The sequence below is a fragment of the Blastocystis hominis genome (genome assembly GCF_000151665.1).
Source record: "Blastocystis hominis, Singapore isolate B (sub-type 7) whole genome shotgun sequence assembly, scaffold_1".
Taxonomy (NCBI): domain Eukaryota; class Bigyra; order Opalinata; family Blastocystidae; genus Blastocystis; species Blastocystis hominis.
In genome coordinates this window covers 1689530-1713219 of record NW_013171816.1, presented here as the reverse complement: position 1 = coordinate 1713219, position 23690 = coordinate 1689530, and the positions used below count along the sequence as shown (strand labels likewise).

General features: G+C 47.7%; 7 protein-coding genes across 7 annotated transcripts; 1 reads left to right on the top strand and 6 right to left on the bottom strand.

Moving 5' to 3' along the window:
* Window positions 1-3998: 3998 nt before the first annotated feature.
* On the bottom strand, window positions 3999-4586 carry GSBLH_T00001184001 (uncharacterized protein; the record flags this gene model as incomplete). Its single annotated transcript, XM_013039544.1, has 1 exon — window positions 3999-4586. The coding sequence occupies one exon, from the start codon at window positions 4584-4586 to the stop codon at window positions 3999-4001; it is 588 nt and encodes a 195-aa protein (XP_012894998.1).
* Window positions 4587-9248: 4662 nt separating this feature from the next.
* GSBLH_T00001183001 (uncharacterized protein) lies at window positions 9249-9698 on the bottom strand (the record flags this gene model as incomplete). The annotated part of the gene is made up of 4 exons (XM_013039543.1): window positions 9249-9458; window positions 9490-9544; window positions 9575-9624; window positions 9654-9698. 4 exons carry the CDS (start codon window positions 9696-9698, stop codon window positions 9249-9251), a joined length of 360 nt encoding a protein of 119 aa, XP_012894997.1.
* A 398-nt stretch (window positions 9699-10096) lies between these two features.
* Window positions 10097-10734, top strand: GSBLH_T00006214001 (uncharacterized protein; the record flags this gene model as incomplete). Its single annotated transcript, XM_013039542.1, has 3 exons — window positions 10097-10306; window positions 10338-10568; window positions 10597-10734. The coding sequence occupies 3 exons, from the start codon at window positions 10097-10099 to the stop codon at window positions 10732-10734; spliced, it is 579 nt and encodes a 192-aa protein (XP_012894996.1).
* A 3617-nt stretch (window positions 10735-14351) lies between these two features.
* Window positions 14352-14973, bottom strand: GSBLH_T00007003001 (uncharacterized protein; the record flags this gene model as incomplete). The annotated part of the gene is given in 3 exon segments (XM_013039541.1): window positions 14352-14362; window positions 14377-14610; window positions 14643-14973. The coding sequence occupies 3 exon segments, from the start codon at window positions 14971-14973 to the stop codon at window positions 14352-14354; spliced, it is 576 nt and encodes a 191-aa protein (XP_012894995.1).
* Window positions 14974-18624: 3651 nt separating this feature from the next.
* Window positions 18625-20334, bottom strand: GSBLH_T00007002001 (uncharacterized protein; the record flags this gene model as incomplete). Its single annotated transcript, XM_013039540.1, is given in 9 exon segments — window positions 18625-19076; window positions 19111-19249; window positions 19280-19419; window positions 19424-19490; window positions 19521-19644; window positions 19674-19799; window positions 19804-19892; window positions 19904-20107; window positions 20140-20334. Coding segments are annotated over 9 exon segments (1536 nt in total).
* A 970-nt stretch (window positions 20335-21304) lies between these two features.
* On the bottom strand, window positions 21305-22427 carry GSBLH_T00006213001 (uncharacterized protein; the record flags this gene model as incomplete). The annotated part of the gene is given in 4 exon segments (XM_013039539.1): window positions 21305-21311; window positions 21328-21862; window positions 21891-22115; window positions 22145-22427. The coding sequence occupies 4 exon segments, from the start codon at window positions 22425-22427 to the stop codon at window positions 21305-21307; spliced, it is 1050 nt and encodes a 349-aa protein (XP_012894993.1).
* A 200-nt stretch (window positions 22428-22627) lies between these two features.
* On the bottom strand, window positions 22628-23395 carry GSBLH_T00007001001 (uncharacterized protein; the record flags this gene model as incomplete). Its single annotated transcript, XM_013039538.1, has 6 exons — window positions 22628-22791; window positions 22822-22939; window positions 22970-23041; window positions 23073-23213; window positions 23244-23344; window positions 23377-23395. 6 exons carry the CDS (start codon window positions 23393-23395, stop codon window positions 22628-22630), a joined length of 615 nt encoding a protein of 204 aa, XP_012894992.1.
* Between the last annotated feature and the right edge of the window lie 295 nt (window positions 23396-23690).

Genomic DNA, 23690 nt, shown 5'->3' with positions numbered 1-23690 from the left:
TTCCTAAACAATGACGAATCACTGAACAAATCAAATCAAATCAAAATTAGAGATTTAATGCTTGATTTCGTGGACACGATCAGCGAGAATGGAAGAAACATCTATGAATCAAATCAAATCAATCAAACTATACTCGAAATTGATTTTGATCGAACATATTGGAATGACCAAGGTAGCTCGACATTTCGAAGATTTGGAATATCTAAATACATTCAATATTCAATATTCAGAAATACTTTCCAATGTCACTACACGAGGATATTCGAAACTAGAAAGTAAAGAAGTTATTGATGTTAGATTTGGAAGATCTACAAAACAAATCATAACCAATCAATTCATTATTACTTCGCATTATCAATGAACAAGAATCATCTTCATATCTTCCATAAAGTGCAGCCAAACCGAGTTGAATGGATTGTAATGATGGAAGATCTACATCAATCATTTCATTCGAATTCATTCAATACTTTCAATTATTGTTGATAAGGAACACTCGAATGCATGATAACCTAATGTAATGGATTGTAGATTTGGAAGATCTATGCATTATTGAAATATTCAATATCATATCAATACCTCGAATCACAAATGAACTACCATAGAAATTGTATGAATAACTTCCAATTGTACCAATTTGAATGGATTGTAATTGTGGTAGATTCTTCAATTCAAAGTCGCCTCCAAAATCACTGAAACTGTATTCACCAATTTGAATGGATTCCAATGATTCACAATTCAATATGTGGAATGATTTTGATTTGTTGTTTCCATCACCATTCTTTCTCTTAGTAAATGAATTGTATCCGATTTTGATAGTTTTCAATCGATTCAATCCATCGATTTGGAATGTTTGCACTGATCCAAAACATTCATTGCCAATTTCGATTGATTCCAAATTATACAACAATGAAACATCCCAATCTGCCAATACACATTTGTCAATCAGTTTCAAATGTTTCATTCCGATATTCAGTGGTTTGCTTCCATCTCCTTCATATTTTTCATCAGTATCACTTTCAATTCCATTATACCATTCACATTCTTTCACTAATTTACCATATCGATCATACACTTTTCCACTTCCAAATCGCTTATCATCACACCAATATCCTTCATATTCAATCAAACCATTATTATGATAACTCGTTCCATATCCAAATCGTTTCCAATTGATCATTATGCCCTTGTACACCAAGAATCCATCATCATCATACATTTCACCATATCCAAATGGAATTCCCAACTTGTTTTCTGCCAATACCAACCCTTCAAATCGACTTCCATGATCCAAGTCCACGATTCCTTTTACTACAATGGATTGTTCTTCATTATATGAAATAGCACCAATTTGATGATTTCCAAACACTTTCAACACTTTCTGCTCATTGACCACAAATCCTTGATTCATAAATGCTCCATTATTGAATTGCAATACTACGCATTCTTTATTACTCAAAATGAGTGAAATCCAGCCATTTGGTTTCCATTTTTTGCCCAAGCATCCCTGCACATTTTGAATGGTGGAACTATCAATATGATAGTTACTAATAGCAGAATTGACAAAATCAGCAATGTTTTGCATGGAAATGAAAAGAAATATGGTAAAACGGTTTTTTTGGAAACAAGATCTGTTTCATTATTTCTCGATAGAACACACGTCATAGATTATTGTGTATGGCTTTGATATGCTGGTGTGTTACAAACTAGAATACATATAATAAAATCTCATTTTCTCCACCCATTCCTATTTTTCTTTATTTCGGTGCATTTCCATCTATTCATTTATTTTTGTGTTATTTTCAGATACTTATAGCTTTGATTGTAAATTATTACGCATTTTGATCACCTTTACTCTCTCATGTCAGAATGGCTGTTCTATTAAGTCTAGAATGGATATATGTTCTTCAAAATATATCAATTATGTTGTAGTTAATCTTGTTTAGCAACAATCGAACTCACAATAGTGAATACTGTTGGAATGGTTTGATTTGTAATAGAGACAACTAATGGCAGTAGTATGTAGAATGCAAAATCCATCATTTCTATTTGATAAGTGGTTTGTTGTACTGATTCTCTGTTGATACTTCGATTCTCTTCTGTCACAATGATCATCCATATTGAATACAAAGAATGATATTGCAGAGAAAGGAATGTGGTTCATAGATTGAAATGGTGAATAGGAATCATAGTATCATTAAACAAAACAATCGATTGAATAATATGATAATGGATGGAATCCATGAATCCTATGAATGAAAACCTTGCTTTCTATTTGATCAACAAAACAATGTGAAATGCAATGTGATTAACATAGCAATAGTATAAAATAAACAAGTAATATTGAGTGAGTGAGTGAATGAATGAATATGCCATCCATCATAGAGATCTCTTCCACTCACTTCCACTCCATCTTTCCATTCCACTTCGCGAGTAGCAATCCGAGTTTCTTCATCGATCCAGTATCCTCGACCATTTCGAAGAAACGATTCTTTCGATTCATCATAAACGAATTCACCCACATAGAGGGGAATTCGATTCGAAGCGGTTGTGTTATTCCCGCTTCGCTTAAACTCGGTCATAATGGTTCCTTCGATTTTGCGGATGATCTCCACAAGCTTGTTCCCCTTCCAGATTCCTTCGAGCAGTATGGCACCCGTTTCTTCGTCATACGCGATACCCCATCCTTCCCTCTCTCGCTTCTCATTGAACTCACCGTGATAAATCAGGTGATCACTCGCATGCGAATAGATTTCCATTCGCTCGCCTCGGACATGGTTTATTATACGATGAAAATTCTTGTTATCCCAGATTTCATCATAGGATTGCACAAACGCGACACGTCCATTATCAAATCGCGTGAAGTCACCGATTTCGCTCCCGTTCGCATCCACCTCAAAGCACATCTTCAGTATGCCATTTTGGAATAGGCAAACCTTCCCAGCTCTCGTCAACGTGTATTCATCCTCGTGATCGCCTTGATAATATTGGAGGCTATACTTGCAGCCCCCAATAGTGATTTTCTTTGCTTCACCACGCGTTATGTAACCGTCCAGGAGAAATTCGCTTCCCTTAAGTTCTTCCATTCTACCTATTTATAATCACATATCCTTAGCCTCTACTCTTTGAATCCGTAATTTGCAGCCAAATATAAAGAATTTATGAAGAAAACAGAGAGATCAGTTTGTTTCCTTACACCTAAGTATTCTTCATATTTAAAAATTATGATAGAGTGCTACCATATACACATTGGATCCAAGATTTCCAAGTGAAGTACTCACTTGTGTTTCGCATCATTTTGTTCACATTTTTGTGGTTGAAATAGTTCGGAGGTATAGATATTTATAATAATATCAGGATTGTTTGGAAACACTCAGAATGGAAAAGTCCATTTTGTTGTCTACTATGTCTGTATAGGTTGTATATTTATGATATCATAGTGAAATCGTGTTATGAAGCAAGGATTTGGTTGTTCACTCCACTTTGTCTAAATAGTCTATATTATCATTATTATCATTATCATTATTATCATTATCATTATTATTTCGATAATCCAATCTATCCATCCATGATTCTAGCCAAATCATTTTGACTTGGGAATGGTTGGGTTTGAAAGCAATTAAAACTAGTAAAACTAGTAAATCGAATCAAATGGAATGGAATGGAAATTGGTTTTGATCCAGTGATTTTCACACAAAGAACCTATCTTCGCACATCGTTAACCATTCACTCCATTTTCTATCATTTCCTTATCCTAAACCAACCAACTAACTCTAAATACACTTTCTATCTATCTTTGTTTCAACTATCAACTCACAGCACTCTGTTATTATTATTATTATTATCAACTAGAGTCGTTTGGTTCCTCGTTCTCGATTATTCTGTTCATGTTTCTAAATCATTCCAACACCCTACACACTCTAAATCTACATTTTCCTTCCTTCCTAAACACATTTTCGATTCTCATTCAAATCCTACAACGCTTCAACCATTCCACATCTCTACAATTCCATCCATCCATCCATCCATCTATCTTCCAAACCAAACACCGCAACCATTTCTCTCTTTCTCTTTCTCTCAGCAACTGCCAAATCGGTCTGGATCGTGGAAACGTGGAAACATCGCGACCCACGGCGCACCAGGCGTGATCGACGAGGTGGGCGCGGATGAGCGCGCCGGTCACGTCGTAGGCCAAGAGGAAGAGGAAGCGGAGGCGGAGGCGGAGGCGGAGGCGGAGGGGCTGGGTGACGGAGACCACGGTGGCGTTCTGCGCCCAGTTGGACAGGAAGAGATCCAGAGAGCCCGGTCGACTCTGCACACCTTCGTAGGGAGCCACGGACCCCACCCCATCGCCCACCAGATTCCTGCTCACTCACACCCACACCCACACCCACACCCACACCCAGAGCGAACCGGTGAGCGAGGAGGTTGGCTCGCCGTCCACCACCAACACCCAACGAATTCCGACGTGGCCATCGTGGACACTCCGAATTGCCTGCCCATCCACTCGGCACTGCCCACTTCGCTCGGGACGCACTCCAGCGTGTAGGAAGTCGCGGGGATCCCACCCTCCAACACGTCCCACACATCGCGTCCCGCGGGGAACCAGACGGTTCGGCGGAAGGAGGAAGGAGGAAGTCGCGGGAGCGCGAAGCTCGCACGTGGCGGTGCAGAGATCATGGAAGGATCCGGTAATCGCCATCGCACAGTCCCACTCAATGCCCTCCGCCTGATTCCACACACACCGCATACAGAACCGCGGGGATCTTCTCTTGGCGGGAGAGATACCCGGTGAACGCGGCCACGCTCAGATAGATGGGCGCGTGCTGCACGCTCTGCACGCTCTGCACGCTCTGCAGGTCCAGGAAGCAGTTCGTGCTGGCGACCTCGCTCTCGCTCTCGCTCTCGCTCTGGATCACGGCCATCGACGCCATCCACGAGCGTCGCACCACGTAGTACCGAATGCTGGCGCCGCCCAGCTCCGCCGGCTCTGCCCACTGCACGCGCAGCGAGGTCGAGGAGAGCGCGGCCACCTCGAGGTTCTGCACCGCGCCGGGCGCGACGACACACGCGGCGAGGGTGATGGGAGAGGAGGCCTCGGAGAGGATGGAGCACGCGGTGGAGCACAGCGCCACGCGCACCCAGTAGGCCACGCACGCATCGAGAGAGAGAGAGCTCGGGTTGCTGGACGTCGCCCTCTTGGAGGAGCGCGTCGGCGGCGAAGAGCTGGGAGTGGGAGCCAACCAAGGCCTGCACGAAGAGCTCGCACCACCACCAGACCCAGCGCACCTGCGTGGCTTCGAAGGCGGCAGCAGCACGACGGGCGCGGAGGGAGGGAGGGAGGCAGGCAGGCAGGCAGCAGCACGACGGGGCGGTAGACGGAGAAGGACGCGAAGGCGGACCAGGAGGCGCCCTTGCGGACACGCCAGCTGATGGCCATCACGCTGTTCACAATGGCGCCCGCCACCAACACGGAGCGCGTCTCGAAGAACTGGCTCTGCACATTGCTGCCCATCAAGGCCATCCATCGGGGCTTCATCGGAGATGCCACTGCTTCAGGGAACCTCCATCTGCACAGACACGCTGCGCTGCGCTGCGCCTACTCCACTTCCCTCATACCAATCGCGCTCTCCACAATCCGAGCAGGCCACAACCGAACGCCAACCGAACGCCAACCGAACGCCAACCGAACGCCGGCGCGGGTCGAGAAGGTCGCGATGAGGGTTTCCGCGGGGAAGGGGAGGCCGTTTCGGGACACCAACCTGTTGGCATTGATGTAGAGCGTGCGTGCCTTCGCAGAACCGCGGGAAGGAGCCATCAAAGGCGAAGGCGAAGGCGAAGGCAATGGTGTAGTCGGAGATGGAGATCGCGGTGGTGGGATAGGAGAACGTGGCCTCGGCCAATTCAAACACGATGTGGATGTTCATGGGCTCGAATGGGTCGTTCATCACCTCGCACACGCCCACATTGCTCGTGCAGTACATCGTGGATTGCTTCCCATCTCCCATCGTCCACAGCGCCACGTCCCTCGCCCCATCGCCCGCCACGCAGCGCAGCATCGGCAGGATGGGCTGGCAGGAGCCCGTCCCCTATCGATCGATTGATCGATTCCCACTGCTGATAGGCGTTGCACCCATCCGTGATCATGCCCCACTAGTCCACATCGCACTTCGTATCCAACACTTGCCCCAAGTGCCCTTCCGGCTACCCCGCCGCTTCGTCCGCGGGGCACACCACCGCCACGCACCTCACCTCTCTTCCATTCCAACACTTCCCACACGCCCGCACCACGCACACCTCCACCTTCCCATGCTCCACAGACCCACAAATGCAGAACTGCACCGTCTTGGAACTCGCCTGCTCCCACTGGCCATTCCAGTTCACTCGGCTCGCATCAATCAGAGGCGAGGACCGTACCCACAGCAGTTCGCATACTCCGCCTTCTTGTCCCATTCTCCCAAGTTCCACACACGCTCCGCTTCTACAAACCTACAGCTCTTGCTCCCATAGTTTGCCCTTTCACTCATCGCAAATCCGTTCTCTCTACCACACTCTACCACCTCACAATATGAAAATTGAAAATACGAGAAACAGAACAGATATCCTAGGCAAGAACGTCGTGCCTGTACCAGATACCTCCCACGTTGTAAGTTATCTCCATGTATCCGCGGTCACACATGGGATGAATGGGTTCGCCACGTTGCACAGTTTGAAGTACAGAAATTCCTCACTCGGAACACACTCCACACAGCAAAAATGGAACCAGGGTCCACCACCATTATGGTATTGAATGCGTTCACGATGCATATCTCACACACACAGTTTAGTCAAAGTAACGATAGCGCACACTACACTAGCTTCTTCAAACACACCAACTTGAGGACAGAACCCATCCCAGCTACAATACTTACACTCCCACAACACAACACACAAAAACACATAGAAGTCCGAAAACAAAACAAAACAAAAGACAGGACATACAAGTCCAATTCCAAATTTTGAATACATTCAAACCCAGTAAGACGAAGCTAATAGCTTTTATTGTAAAACAAATGATTTCAAAAATACACAGGAATTGTGCAATTGTGAAAATAGTGTTGAAATTGGGTATGAGTGGAAGAATAGATTTCGAATAGGGAGGGAGTTGTTTTTACTGTGAAGTGGAAGGAGATGAGCGGAAATGGAATATTGTGGAATGAATAGATCGAAGAGTGTTGTTTCCAGTGGAAGCGTTGAACACTGTATTGCATTCCATTCTTGATGAAAGGTTCTGGGTAACCAAGAGTAACGTATCCACCGAGCAAATACTCGGATCCATGAATCTCACTCAGATAAGTTATTCACTAGGACAATATATACTTTATACATTCGTTAGCCATATCTAAATGTTCAAAATGTATATAATAATAACTATCTATTAGGAAGCTCATTCTTTGTTAGATGGAATTATTATTACTATTACTATTACTACTACTACCACTATTATTATTATTATTTTCTTCATTGGTTTGGATACTTATGCAGACATTTAACTTTTGCTTTATTAGGTGTTTTATCTAAGTGTTTTCTTTGTATATCTTCTCTATTCTATATATTTCCAATCCAAATATATAACTGTGATCATTCTAGATTCATTTCTTTCATAGAACCAGTTATTGTCAATTCATTGGTTGAACCAGTTAGAAATAATAGTACATATTATTGTCATTCCAGAAATATAGATGATAGTTCTCTCTTATCTATCTATCTATATATATACTCATTTGGATATATATATATTGTTATTATTATTGGTATACAAAAATATCATCGAATTATCTCTACATCCTTATTACAAGAACCTTGTAAAGAAGATGTGTCTACCTCTATTTTTGAAACTATTAATTCATTGATTCTATATATTAGGATTAGTAAATGATAGTTATAGCAATGAAACACAAGAATATGAATGAAATTGAAAACACCTGTTAGTTTCAATAATTTGAATAAATGACAAGCACCCACACTCGTTTACTATCAACAAAACAGACAAGACAGTCGAAAACACAAAACAGTCACTCTGCGAGAGATTTCAAATAGGCAATCTCTCTTTTATACCCTCCTGAATACATCCCCAAATAGTCCGAACGGGTAAACGTGCCATTATATATACGAACCTTGAAATGGGCGAGCTTTGCAATATCTTCGGGCACGTATCTAAATGTACAGTTGTAACATACATGGGTTCCAAGATATCCCTCCATTTTCGTTGGAATGATCATCTTCATTGCTCCAGATGCATAACTGTTCAAAAAGTACTGCAACTCATCCAGCATGGTTCCTTCATCCAGGAAGGTCTCTCGCTTTGCTAGATTGTTTTCTTTATTGGTTACACGATTGGTTGTTATCTACTAGTAATTTGTTAATTTTTCATTAATTACGGTAAATGCATCATTTCCTGAATATTTTTTTATTAAATACTGTGATGCATCAGGCAAATGAAAAGGGAACTGGCGACTATAAATGTACTCATCGACATCACAGAACAAAATGGCATCCGCTACAAACCGAAATCGATTAAAACAAGAATTCATTTGTGCTTGCTGATTCGTACATTGGAGCGGACTTTGCGTGTTCGGACGTGGCCAAGTATAATCTACCACAGTCAAGTATCCGCTCTCCATAAGCTTTCCGAAAGCCTCCTTAAACCCTTTGATTGGAGTGGACTGATAGAACACGATCATGCTCACATTTTGAACTCGGTGAAACGCGATGAACGCTCGAAGCTCGGGAATTGTATTATAATCGGAGATGTAGGAGCAAGTGATGAGCGGAAGCTTGGTGGGTGAAGGAAGAGAGACGCACGATTTGATATCCTGATAGATTCGATTGTGCAAATGATCCACAAGAGTAAACGTTATAATGTCGTTTTGCCTGTAGGAACGAGTGGTGGGAATGATAAACTTGAGCTGATTATAACCGACCATGTTGTGGAGCACTGTGTAGAGGTTTTTGTATGTCTTCGATTCAAATGTGAGAGAATAATTCGTTGTCTTTTGACTGGCATAATTTCGCATGTGCATGGTATTCACGGTTATGTAGATTACAAGCGAACTGTCTTTGTATGTTGTATCTATATCCACAAGAAAGGGCTCCAAGATGTTTGAAGTAACATTCTTAAGATACGAAGTATAGTCACTGCAAAGGGGAGGAACTTTGATGGTGTCCAATGTTCTACTTAAAAGAGGATCACCCGTTGGAGACGATGGAGACTATGTTTTATTCGATCCGTGTGAATACTGGCTGGCTAGAGGGATATGCAGAGCTAATGCTCTAGGTTTACATAAACATAAGAAAAATACATGAGAAACGCTATCGCTAGGAGAAAACCCACTCTTTCCAACAATAGAGGAGAGAGTTTGATTGTTGGACATAGTTACGTCTTCAATGGGTGCTGCAGTTATTTCTCTAGATACACTTTCCTAAATTCGTATTACCACGATCAAGAAATACAGCTTTCTGTACTTGCTGTCTTATAGGTAAAAGTCCCATTAAGACATGTAAACCTCTATAGTTGTTAATAGAAAAAGGAATATACGGGTAATTTGCGGAAGTAGTACAGTTTTTCAGACTTATCCATAAGTTCACCTTATCTTAAGAGTTGACAATTCGAATACGCATAGGGTGACAATTAAAAACAGTTTTATACTTGAAGTATTCATATACAAAAACAATAATAGAAACAATACTTGATAAGTGGTCTATTTCTCAATTGGAGTACAAAGATTGATAAGAAATTGTTATTCTACTCATTAAGAAATACCTGCTACATCCATTATGAAAAGAAAGGGAGGTTTTGTATTTGATGAAATAGGAAAATGCAATCGTTATGTTTTTCTTGATTCTGTTGCGAGACTCATTATTCCACATATATTTTCGGCAGTGAGAATGCACAAAAAACCCTTGAATTGAATTCCTCACAAATAAGAAAGAATACATAGTCCATATTCGTCATACGATCAATTTTTGCATTTCGTTGGACACTTTCGAAATGTCGTGTTTCTCCTGTTTTCCCTTTTAATTATATATTTTTATTTCTCACCCTATTTTCAAAGCAATTATGCAATTTTCGATCGAATCCGTTTCCCCTATAAAGAAATCACCTATTGTACCACCACTCTCTGATTCGAATATTGATTTTGCGGTTTCTGCTGGGGAAAACAAGAAATTCGAAGAGGGGGAATCTCCAAAGAATACCTATGAGCCGATGTCTGGAATGGATTCTTGCTTGTATTTGCAATATGAAACATGCTACAACCTCGCTTTTGAAGTATGGGATACGGCCATTCTCCCATCTGTAGATAGTGAAAAGATACAATGTCTGCCAAATACTGGATCGCGGTGTTTATCCTATGAATTGGACCAGTTATCGGTTGCGATCCGAAACCATATACTTTGACACAGACTCTACAAGGTTTGAACTAAAGAGATACTCCACAAATCATCAGCGCTATTCTAAGAATGCTTGCTTTTGCCTGTCCGCTGTTAAAAACGAGTTCATTGTGAATCAAACATTGATGAAACAGGGAAAGGTATTCATTACAACCCTCTTTGCAATAGATTCCACTGCCTGACAACCAAACAATCGTCTGCGAAGATCATTTATCATGGAAAGATATTATTTGGGGCACTGTATATATTACTGTGCGGAAACGAAGACTGCAACCTTGTTATCTCACTTTCTATCGAAACTCATGATATTTTTGTTATAAAAAAGTCGTGGAATGACTCTTGGACTTTACAAAAAACGAAGACTCTGTTTTTACAGTTCCATATCGCTGTAATCGCTTAAACTGCGGATTTCGGTATTTATTTCCATGGCAACTCCACATTCCGAGGAAATACGTATCGAGTGTAGATAGATTGAGCTCGATCCCACTCTTCACAACGATGGTGCGAACAGAATCGCAAACTTCACTCTGGTCCTCTCCACATCCCTTCCCTTCTCCTCCCTCTTTCGACTGGCTCATGTGTACAATCAAACAACACAGAAATAATGATTTAATATAGACTTGAGCTGTGAAACGAACTTCGTTATCATTTCGATTTGCCTGCGAATCATACATCCATTTCCATACACAATCGCACTATACGCTTGATCCCGCTCCTCTCCCTGGATTGTCTGGATCGTTCCCGGCTCATACGCCAACGATGCGTTCATTACTTTATACTTTGTCTGTAACACTCCCTTCCACTTCTCCTGCTCCTTCAGAACTCTCGCGATAAACTGAATCCCGGGTCCTGCCTCTTCCAACGCCAGATCGATCGACGACGTCTTCTTCTCCTCCTTCTCCTCCACCTTCGCCTTCAATCCGTTCGATTTCCCCGGCGTTGTGGGGAACGGAAGCCTCGGCTCCACGATCGGCGGCAGTCCCTTCTCCTCTCTCTGCTCCTTCTCCAGCTGCCACAGATACCGCAGATAAATCTTGTGCAGCGACGTTGGCGCGGACGTGTTCTGCGCGCGGAAATTGGGGAGCAATTTGTGAATGTCCGCCCAGCACCCCTTCGTGTTCACCGCCATCTCGTAGCCCCCGTAGCACTGCATCAGCTTCCAGAACAGACCCAAGTCCAGCTCCTCGTAAGAGAGCATGGGACGCTGCACCTCCATCCCTCGCTGCTCCCAGAACTTCGTCAGGAACTGGAAGAACTCTTCGCCTTCTCGCTTCGTGTGCGTCGCGGCCACCTCCGCCGCCTTCTGCTTCGCCGTTTTCAGCTCTTCTTCGCCCAGGCGGTGCGACTCCGCCCGCCCGCCGCTCCGCGCCGCTCCCTCGCGTTTCTCCCTCGTTTCCCGCGTGTCGCACTCGCACTCCCAGGGATTAATCCGCTCGGTTCCCGCCTCCGCGCCCGAGCCTTCCCACTCGACATGGACGCACTCCCACGGGAAGAACCCGCCTTCGTAGGGGTCGATCCGCACGATCGCGCCGTAGAGGAACGAGCCCTCCGCTCGCGCGTCTTTTCGCTTGCGTCGCTGCGTGGAGAGCGTGGACTCCACGCCCTGGAACCACATGCGGAAGCGGTCCTTCTCGCGGAGATTGTTGCTGAAGGAAGTGAGATATTTCTCGATGGGGACGAGGAAATCGGATTGGTTGCTCGCCAGCCACCACGTGACGACGAACGGATCGCGGAGCGTTTCCTCCTTCTCGGGGGAATCGATGGTGATCTCGATGTGGTCCTTCTGGAGCGAATTGTAGTAGGATTGGACGAGGATGCGAAGCCAGGTCGACGCAATCGGCTTCAGCGTCAGCCGGATGAATGGATTCCCCGCGCCCTCGAAGTACTCAATGCGCTGCACCTTGCAGAGACAGTCTTCTTCCTGCTCCTTTTCTTGATTGTCGAAAATCCCGCTGAACCGATTGCTCCGGAAGAAGTCCAGGATCGATTCGCGATGTCCCTTCGCGTAATACACCACCGTTTCGCCCTCCGTCGGGAACCCCGGAACCACCTTCACCTGCTTCTCCAGCGCGCGGAGGAAGCGTTCCCGCGTCGTCGTCCGCGTCAACGCGTCGACGACGACGAAATCCACGGCGAGCGTCTTCAGAACGCCGAGGAGATAATGCAAGGAAGCGAAGGTCTGCGCCTGCTGCACTTGCTGCTTCCAGAACTCGCGCGTGAAGATCCAGTCGGGCTGGATGTACGAGCGAGTGACGGAGGAGCAGATGAGCTCGTCGAGACGCAAGAGAATCGATTGGTAGGCTTCGAGAGAGAGCGGAGAGACGTCGAGAGAGCGCGTAAACGCGGCGATCGCCTCGCGATCCGCGTCACTGCGGAGGAAAAGAGGGATGAACAGCGAGCTGAGAATGGAGCGAAGCATCGGACTGATCATGTGGTCGTCGGCGGTCACCGACCAAATCCCAGGGAACGAAACCCACCGAATCCCGATGGAGTCGCCGTGGCTCTGCACCAGCTCCGTCTTGTTCGAGTCCGAATAGAGGAACACCGAGTTCTGGTCGATTTCGCGCATCTTCCGAGCGCTCACGTGCGTCAAATCGCCGAAAAGCTGGGGAGCCGACTGCAGCGAAGTCCGCATCGCCTGCTGGAACTGAGGCTTGCAGCGACACAGCGACGAATACAGGAACTGCTCGCTCTTCCCGCGGTTATCCAGCCATCGGAACAGCTCGTCGAGCTGCTCGGCGTTCCATAAAAACCCGATCGAGTCCTGAGGATGGTTCAAAACCCACAGACGCGCGGGCGTTTCTCCGGGAAGCCAAATATACTCCCGATTGTATCGATCTCTTCCGAGCGAATAGACGATCCAGAGCCGTTTCTGTGCTTCGTCGATTCGCTTATTGCATTCGACAATTCGCTGTCGCATGTCCGAAATCGACGCGTTTTTCTTCGCGAGGAACTGCGCCAATTCGCGTTCCTGCGCGAGTTTCCCCGTTTCGGAAGGGATGTATCGATAGGATCGCATTTGTTTCTTTAGAGAGGCTGAAAGCGACGATTTGGCGACGACGTCGTAAAAATGTTTGCGATTGGCGAGTTCTTGGCGCGCGTAGACCGCTTCCAGCTCGACCAGCTGCGTCGAAATCGATTCCAGCTCGCGTTTGGTGTTCGCCAGCGCGGCTTCGCGGTGTTCCCGCTCCTCATGAACGCTTCCGAGCTGATTCACCGCGGTAAAGAGTGCTTTCAAGAGCGTGACTTGCGATTGGATGGGGAGGGACGTGATGGAAGAGGTCGCTAAGGTCGAGAGAATCGACTTCACTTCGGGGAACTTCGAAAGGATCGATCGATGCGAGGCGCGCTTTCGATGGCGTTTGCGAGGCGCTTCATTGTCGTTCTCCGCTTTTTCGGTGAGTCGCTGCGGCAAGAGCTCGGCGATGGAGGGATCGAGCGGGAGGATCCAGTCGCGAAGCAGCGTGCCCGTGAGATCCATCATCTTCATCGCGTAGCGATAGAGCGAAGAGTCCGATCCGTTGTACAAGCGGCAGTTCGTGTAGATCAGATTCAAATCCTCCACGACTCCGTAAATCCCGCGGCCATGGCTCGTGCCGTCGCCGGTGGGAGGGCGTTGCGGCTTCTTCTTGGGCTCGGGCTCCTCCACGTAGTCCGAATTGCCGGACGTTTCGTCGGACTCGATGAAACTGTCACTGCTGTCGGAGACTTCCGAGCTTTCGGAGCTTTCCTCGATCTCCATTTTGTCAGGATGGTTTTGAGTGGATTCATTCGATTTGGTGGGTTTGATCGATTCATTGGGTTCATTGGGTTCATTGGGTTCATTGGATTCATTGGATTCATTGGGTTCATTGGATTCATTCTTTTCCTGCTTCGTTTCGTTTGGTTGACTCGCAGTTTCTTCGATTTCCATGTTCTCTCGTTCACTTTCTCTCTCTGAATCCTCACTCGCTTCCTCTCCCTCTTCCTTGTTTTCGCTTTCTTCGATCGGATCCGTGTACCATCCACTCGCAACACGCTGGCAAATCGTCTCCAAATCCATCGGCTGCTTCACGATGTTCCGATAGTCCGGAACATCGCAGAGAACCTCATCGACCGGATGAAGGAAATACACGCAGTCCGGATGCCGCATGATCTGAATCAACACCAGCTTCATCCGCGTCCACACATCGTCCGTTTCATCTACAAAATCACTCCCTCTCAGAAAAAACAACCAATTTCGTGGACCGACGGATTGAAAAAGCCTCGAACGTACTCCACGTAGTTATCATTATCGCAGAGAGCGGAGAACAACGTGTACTGGAAGAGAGTTTTCACCCAGCCCACGACTCGCATTTGCTTTCGAATCGACGTTCTCTTTTTGATCTCTTCGTTGATCAGAAATTTCGTGAGGATCTGAATCGCATTCGCGAAGTAAGGAGTCGTTTCTTTCGAAGACTGGATCGACAAATTGAAGAACGAGACTTTATTCAACGGCACTTGCGAGACGTTCGGCACGCCCAGCAAATCGTGGTAACAGTGAATGAAGTTCCACACTTCCACCATCTGTCTACGCCTCATTTCCACGCTTCTCTCTCACAGCCAATCCGAACACGTCAGCTCCTCCTTCGCGCACTCCGTAACCGCGGGGAACTCCGCACAGCTTGACGCCGGCAGCGTTCCGTTCTGAATGGCTTCGATCACGTGCGCATCAGTTCGCAGCTGATTACTCCGATATTCCGCCGTGGTCATCGAATTGTACGGCAAGGCCGTGTTTTTCCTCCAGCACTCATATTCAAACTCCAACGTCTGCACGAAGTTGTTCATCTCGAAGGTCGCCACGCTCGCCGCGTCGCCTTTCATTCGGTCCAGCGCGCGGAGCTCTCTTCGAAGCACCGGATACTCCATGATCAGATCCTCCTCCACGATCAGCACATCGTCGTTTCGGTTCTGATTCCACACTTCATTCAGCACAAACCCATAGTTCAAATCCAGACCCTTCTCCCACGGATTCTGCATCACTCTGTACACCGCGCTGCAGCTCTCGAACAGCCGTCGCTCCCGCAGGAAATGCCCCAAATACTCCGCGCACGGCGCCGACCGCAGCAAGGGGCTGCGAAGAACGAACAAAAACCGCTCGCTCTTCGCGAATAAAAAGCAACCGCGGTTATTGTAGTGGATTCCCCAGTACACGATCCGCACCGAAACGGAGACTTCCCGCGGGGAAGCCGAGAATACCGGCTCCAATCGACTCGAATCGGGAAACAGGGGAATCTCGGTGATCGTCTCTTCCGCTACTTTCACACGTTTCCCGCGGGTTTGTCGACGATCCTCTTCGACTTCCGCGGGGATTCGCTCCCGCTTCGAAGCCGGTTTGGCTTTGAAATGGCGCAGCAACGCATCGGCTTCGCCGGCCACCGCGGGATATTCGCTCTTCGCTAAGTCCGCCAAAAACTCGTCGAGTCCCGCGATTCGGATCTGATTGGCGGTGAGCGGGAACACACGGAAGGTGTACATCAACTGCAGCGCATGTCCGAATTCCCCGAATCGCAGATCGTTCGAAATCACGTTCCTACACCTGACTCGGTTTCCACGTTTCCACATTAGGCGTCCAATCACCTTCGTGGCTCCATCACGAACCACCAGCGAAGAAGACACCGCGCGTACCGTCACCCGCCCATTTTTCTTCACCAGTGCCTCAAATCCGCAGCGGTACGTTCCGCTCATATCCAGCGCAAACAGCGCTTCCTCCGAGATTTGCTCCGACCGCCGCCCACGCCGGCTCGGCTGCGTCCAGGGCGCGGGCAGCTTCGCTTCGCGCTGATTGGAGCGCGTCTGCGCGCGGGAACTGCCGCGGGAAGTCGATCGAGAGCTCGCTCGGCGCGTCGCGCGGGGCTTCGTGTCCGTCTGAGGCGTCTGAGGCGTCTGAGGCGTCTGAGGCGTCTGGGAGGGCGTTTCGTCGCTAAATGGGAGGGAGGGGAGGGCGGTACATGAGCGTGTCCTCGGCTTCGACGCCTTCGGGGGTGATGCGGCAGCGAACGCGCAGCTGCGTGCTTTGCGTGTTATGCGTGCTATGCGTGCTATGCGTGCTATGCGTGGGAGCCGAACGCGGTCTGGCGGGACGCTTGGTGCGCTTTCCCCGCGGGGAGGCGGGCTCCTCGTCCGATTCGACCAGAATCGATTCAGAGAGCGAAGGCAAATCGTCGTCGTCGTCGTCGTCGTCCAAATCACCGACCGCGTCCGCTTCGTCGTCCTCGTCAAACTCGTCCTCCATATCGAAGTCGCTTTCGTCCTGCTGCCCGTCTCCCTGCGGAATGCGCGGCTTCTTCTCCGACTCGGCATTGCCCAGTGAGTCATGCTCATTCAACTCGGCATTTCCCTTCTCCAACTCGGCATTTCCCATCGAATCTCCCTTGCCCATCGGAGAATTGCCCTCCTTGAACTCGGCATTACCCTGCTCCGACTGGGCATTTCCCAGTACCACGTTCTCCTCAAACGTCGTAGGCGTGTATCCCTTGCACTGCTCCACGCCTGGCAGCCGCTCGATCGCCGCCACCACGCTGCGATTGGCCAAGCCGAACATTTCCGGACCTGCCCGTCACTCCGCACCTCCGATCCTGCCTGAAACCGACGCGACGGTGCGCGGAATGCCCGCCTCCTCGCGCAGATCGTTGATCTTGAGGAGGATCTTCTTCCAAGCGCCGCTCGCGGAAGTGCCCTCGAAGACGAGACTGGGATCGACTTCGGGATACACGGCAAAGACGGGACTCGTGGGCCCTTCGCGAATCTCGGAGATGTACTTGATTTTCTCGCTAGGAGTCACAAAGCAGATTGAAAAAAACTCCAGATGGTAGATGCTGGTGTAGAGACGACTACTCTTGAATCCCACGGGGAAGAGGTTTTTCTTCGTGAAGTAATTGGGCGCGTTTTTCACTTCGCCGAGGCTCAGCACTGTCACAACGCCTGCTTCGAACGGAACGCTAGATGGAATCACCAAAGGCTGATCCGCCGCCGCTGCTGCTGCTCCCGCTGCTGCTCCCGCTGCTGCTCCCGCTGCTGTTGTTGTTGCAGATCGAGTTCTAGATTTGGTAGAATTTGATTCATGCTCTGTAGGAGCGGTCGATGCAGTAGCTGGTGAGCGATGACGCAGGGAGTACTTCCGAGGAACTTCGTTTTCATCAGAACTACTCAGCGGGGAAGGAGGCGCGGGAAGAACTGTGAGGGGAGGCTCAGAAAGGGGCTCATCGAAGAAGAGAGGGTTTTCCTCGTATTTGCGTTTTTCAGGGAAAGGACACACGCATGTTCCCTTTAAATAGATGGTTTGATTGATCTTTTCCCTTGGAAGAGCTACATCCAACAATGAAACGCAGTTTCCTGATATGAATCAAATACTAACACCCATACCATTGTGATCTCGAATCGAAAAATCATTTATACACAAAATGGGGACTTCCTTGTCTCCTGTATTAAATAAACTCCCCATTGTGGGAGGGATATTTTCTTCATCTAATTCGACTGAAATAATATGCTCCCTAATAAACCCTACGACTTATCTTATCAGTTGTATTCTCATCTTCTTCCCTTTTATTATGAATTTCTTCTTCCATTCTGCTGCAATATACGATTTGCCAATTCTCGAAGGATATAAAAGTCTTTTAGAAACTCTATATTGAACGAAAAGAAAACTCAAAACTATATTTCTTAACAGTACTGTCTTGCTGAGATATTGGCAAAGGCCGCAATAAACTCTATTCTAATACTTGCAAATCAATAGAACCTCGGCCATCGGCAAATGCACACAATAACCGTTTTCGCCGCATTGCTTTTTTGCTTTATTTCGTAAAAATGGCTCTAGTTTCTCGTTCGATTTTGATGCCGATTCATTACATATAGGGTTTACCTTCCTTCAGCCTGCCATTGTTACGATTTATGGAAGTGCTCTGGGTCTAACCTCGTTGAGACTGTTCCCATTAGTTGACTCATGTATTTGCTCTTAGTAAAATTGGTTGATATACAGTGATAAGCCCTTTTTCGTTTATTAAGAGAACTTTCCAACCGAGCAATATTCGTCGTCAAAGAAAGCACGGATTTTTACATCGTTTAGCAACAAGTAGAAATTACAAAAATTCGAACGATCTCTAGGTGATGGTCGCCAAATTCTCGCAAATAGACGGAGCAAGGGAAGAAAGCGACTTGCAGCGTAACCCATATATTTTTTTATTTGTTTATTTGCTTGTTAGCACAAACACGCCAAAGAACAAGATAACTTAACACCTCATTTTTGAAGTCTTTACATTTTTCACAGAACTGATCTCTTAAGATAGGCTCTAACGTTTTGTCCATATTCTGTGTCAGCGTTATCATCGAATTCTTGAGCTTCATAATCACATCATTCGGCTGTCTGGAAGCGATCACTCTATAATAGTTCTCGGCGACATTGATATCCACTAGCAAAATAGAGTGAATCGGCCTCGACAAAATATCACTTGAGGTCTTATTAAAGAGCAGCGAGTTCATAATCTTCTCGAACAAATCGTTCCAAAGCGACGCGTTTTCGCTCACGATCTGATTCAACCGCAGCATCGTCGGCGTCTCTCGCGTCCGGTTCAGATAATAATACGTTGCCAGCTGATCGATGCAATCCGCACATTTGCCCATCGTCTCCTCATCTACGCGTCAGCCCTTCCTTCCCATTCTCCCTACCATACGCGTCCAATCCAATCACCACAAACCGCATCAAGTTGATGAACCCTTCCGGAGCCATGCGACTCAGCGTCTCGATATGGTTCGTAAACAGAATATCAATAAACGTAAACGCCGCCTTCTCCAGCTTCTGCCGCTTCTATCCCTCACTCCGGTTCCCCGTTTCCACCTCCATCTGGAAGAACGGCATGCGCAGCACGATCGTCATGCACGCCTCCAGCGTCTGCTGCAGGCAGTTGTCGTTATACAGCACGAACACGCCGAACGGAACGTACTTCCCCGCTAGCATCGACCTCCTCTTCCCCTCCCCTACTCAGCATTTTATTCAGCGCCTGCAGCACCAGCCGCGCGCACGTGAACACTCCGTCCGGAGCCAACGACTACCCATCATCCCCGCGGTTATCGCCCACGAAATCCTGGTACGACGCCATCAGAAGCTGGATGTACTCGCAGAGGATCACCGCGGTTTTCTTGAAGAGCGTGATACCGTTGGTGCTGGTGCTGCCGGAATCCACGCGGGAATCGTCGTTCGAGCTGCGGTGCAGGGAGAGGAATAGTATTACACGAACGAAACCAGGCAGCGGAGCATCGCGTTGCACACCTCGTCATTCCCGTGGAACGCCGACACCGTCTTCTGCATTACCGCGAATAACAGCTCCGATCTACTCCAGAATTTCCCCTGATTTTGGCTACAAAGTTTCGAATAGAATTCCATAGGACCGCGAATCCGTGCAGGAGTCGCTCACGCCTCGCAGATCCTTAAACAGCTTCACCAGCTGGATCTACATCGCACCGGCTCTCCGCGGAATACTGTTACGTTCCCCTGCGCGAAGTCCTGCTGCTGCTGTAGCAGCTGCAGCATCGACAGGAAGGGCGCGAGGAACATCTCCAGGCGTCCGGGCACGTTGTCCATCAGCACCAACCGCGTCAGCGAGGCGTAGTACTGGTTCCGCATCGACAATAACCGCGGGGAGCCCAGGAACTTGAAGGTCTCTTCCTGCGTGTGAGACGATCGAATTCGAATGGAACGGTGTGGTTCTGGAGGAGAAACTCGACGCTTTCGAGCCCGAGAAGCATGCGGCAGCCTTGGTAGCCTCGGCTCAGCTCCAAAAACAGACGGAGACTCACCTCGATGACGCAGTCCGTGTCGCCCCAGTAGCGTAAATTGCTGCACACCTTCTCCACGATCTTGTTCATAATCGCGGTGAAGTCGCCCAGGCCCATTCGCTCGAAGAAACGCCCGAACGCCTAGCTGTGAGAGGCGGGACAAAGAGAGCATGCCATTTGCTTCATGGTGGAGATGGATTGGTACGCGATCGAGTTGCTCTCGGTTACCGATTGCAACGTGAGCGATGAGAAGCTACGATTAACCGCGGGAGTCGGCGGTACATCTCGCGGAAGGTGGAGAAGAACGTGATAATCGCGATTTCGAGACGCGGATCGGGACGATCGGAGTTTTTCTACACTCCCAAACAGTGGAAACGTGGAACCATGTTCATGCGATACCAGATGGAGTGGCTGAGGTTGAAAACGCGCTTGCAGAGATCGGCGTCGATGACTTCCTCGCCCTGATCGACCTGGGCGACGGAGAACCGCTGACCGGCGAGGATGTGAGTGATGAAGTGGATCATCCAGGCGAGTTTGCCTGGGGTTGAGGGGAAAGGGAGGAGGGATACACTCCAGAACGACGGTTTGGTACTGCATTTGCGTGTTGTTTCCGCCGCTGATGCGCAGCGTGGTGGCGATGCGGCCCTGGTTCTGCAGTGAAAGAGGAGCGATAGAGCAACGTTGTATTCGCGGAGCAGCGCGTCGTAGAGATCCGCGACGAGCTTGCTCCCGAGATCGAGCTTGAATCGAAGCATGAGTCCGATGTACTTCATTTCCCAATACACCGAGTCCATGTCGCACAGCACGTCGTCCTTCACGCTCTGGATGAACTCCTCGGCGAAGCCCAGGCGCTGCCGGATGTACTGCTCCGCGAGCTGGAGCACTACCTTCTCCATGATCTCCTTCACCTCGCGCAGGCTCTCGCCCATCGAACGCGCGAGATCCTGCGCCAGCACCGACCAGAAATGGAACAAGTACGTGAGCGAGTTGTGGTACGCCTCGAGATTCCCCAGCAGCAGGCTCGTAAACTCCTGCAATTGGCCCATGTAGGTCCGCAGCACGGGCTCGGGCGAGAGCCGCAGATTCATCACCATCTATCCATAAACCCACAGCTCCACCCTCACTTTGAAACGATCCACGATCTGCACGAAGCTGTGGATCGTGTCCGGGTTGTCCAAGCCGTGTTTGCTGCTCAGAATCCCCGTCAGTCCCTTCATGATCGTCCCGAAGATGTCCTCGCTCGTCTCCGCCGCGTACAAATCCGCGCGAGGCGCGTACAGCAGCCACAGCAGCGCGTCCAGCGTGGTCGTCGTGAGCGGATCCACGCATTGATTGTACACGTTAAACAGCAGCTCGAACGTCTTGTTCTGCAGCACGTCGCGCATCCACTTCTCCGGAAGATTCAGCGTCGGGTGGATCTCCCAGAGCTCCTCTCCCGCGCTCACCTTGCTGTCGAACGAGCAGCACCGCGTGAAGAGCTGCAGGGAAGCGTCGTAGAGCTGGTAGCGAAGATCGGGGGATCCCATCGTGGCGTCGTCGGTGATGAGCGATTTGGAGAGCATGTCCACCGCCAGCTTGAGGATGTTGAAGAGGTTGGTGTCTCGGAAGTTGAGAGCCGTTTTGTTCTGCTGCACGGTGCTTTTTTCTGGGTGGAAAAGGGGAAACAGAGGTACTTTGGGGATTGATTTCGTTGACTAATTCGTCGAGAATCTTGAGGGCGAGCACACAGTTCTCGGGAGACTCGGTGAATTTCTGCATCTTGTCGAGAATGTCGCGCTGACGCGTGTCGATCATCCAGGATAGACTTGTGATACGGCAGATTAATGTACAAAGGGTAGTGGTGACGTGTTTCGGAAGATTAATCCCGTTCTTGATTAGATATTCAAGAACAAAGTCGCCTATGTCGATCACGCTCTTGCAATCATACGGATTCTTAACTTTTGATCAATGTCGTAGTTATTCCAGTAATCAGTCATAACCTTGATCAGCGATGTGCCTGTTACATGAAGCGCGTAAATGTTTTTCGAGTTCTCGAAAATGGTTCTATTAGTCAGAACGAACCAAAGTCCCAACTCAGACTTTTCCACGAAATCAGGACTCAAGCAGATTGATTCAAGCATTGATCGAGCTTCGGGAGTACTACCATTTCCAACATTGCCGAAAACAGCGTTGCACAGATTTTCAAATTTTTGAAAACTCTCCTGATCCATTTTCTATAGAGTCTACACACCGAATTAGTCGAAGTGCGCAAAAAGTGAAATGTCAAAGAAAAAAGCTCAAACCATGTCCTCCCCATATGCTTGCACAAAAGAGGACAAAGACTTTAAATATACCTACCTCGAGACTACTGATAATAGTTCCTTTGAACTGAAAGCACGACTATTCGTTTTCCCTTGAGAATTCCGACGTATTACGAAGCGCGTATGCTTTGTAGCAGCGTTTGTGAACAAACAGAACACTTTGCGGGTAAAATACAACCTGAAGGAACGACCCCAGGAGACTTGGATTCTTTATAATTCATCAAACGCTTGATCATGGTCAGGTAAATTCGCACTGTATCGTTCAGCATCGCATCTACGCATCAACTAATCTTTCTGCAATCACGTCCAACGCTCGATTGTGTGATGCGCTCGCGACTTGACCGTTCGTAGATTCCGGTTGCAGCTACTCCGATCGGCCAAGCAGCATTTCCGACTGTGATCAACAGGTAGGTGCGGTATGCCTACAGTTCATCTCCAACTCATTTCATCACTTCTCGGTAATCTCCTTCCTCCATTTGATCACGTATCTTTAGCAAGTTGCGACGAATATCATAGGGAATTCGCTACCATTCACAATAATTATAAAAAACGCACTCGCTTTGTGCACAATTTGAAGAATCCCTTGAGAGTATCAGCAACCTGTTGACATTGTTTCGTTGCTTCTCGTCCCTCGGGCGATTTCTTCTCTTCTAGAGGACGGGCAGCCAAATCGTCGGCCCATTCCTTGAGTAAACCCTAGAGTTGATAAAATGGCATTGAATGTACTTTATAATATTCTTTTATAGCGTCATGGTCCCTTTCCATGCGCTCCTTCTGTGCAATTGTGACTTTTAACTCTTCTTCCTCCTGAGTTAGTTCAACCTTTTCTAAGACATCACTACTCAGAATTCGACCTTACTCTCTTCCTTCTTGTCCATCTGAAGTGAAAAGTTGAACAAAAAATAGATATGTAGATAATTTCGTTGAAGTGTTTAGTTGTTTAGATCAAACAGATCGTATTCATAATATACAAATGAAGTAAATGCTCGATATGAAATAGTAGGCGCCGGAGTACAGTCAATCCTCCTTCTTCTTCATTCTACAAATCAACAAGGAATTAAATATGTATGACTCTTCGTTTCCATCATTTTGCGAACGTAAATAGTCGTGAAAACGCCTCAGCACGACATTCAGGGGTGTAACCAGCAAAACAATCGTTAAAACAAAAATTAC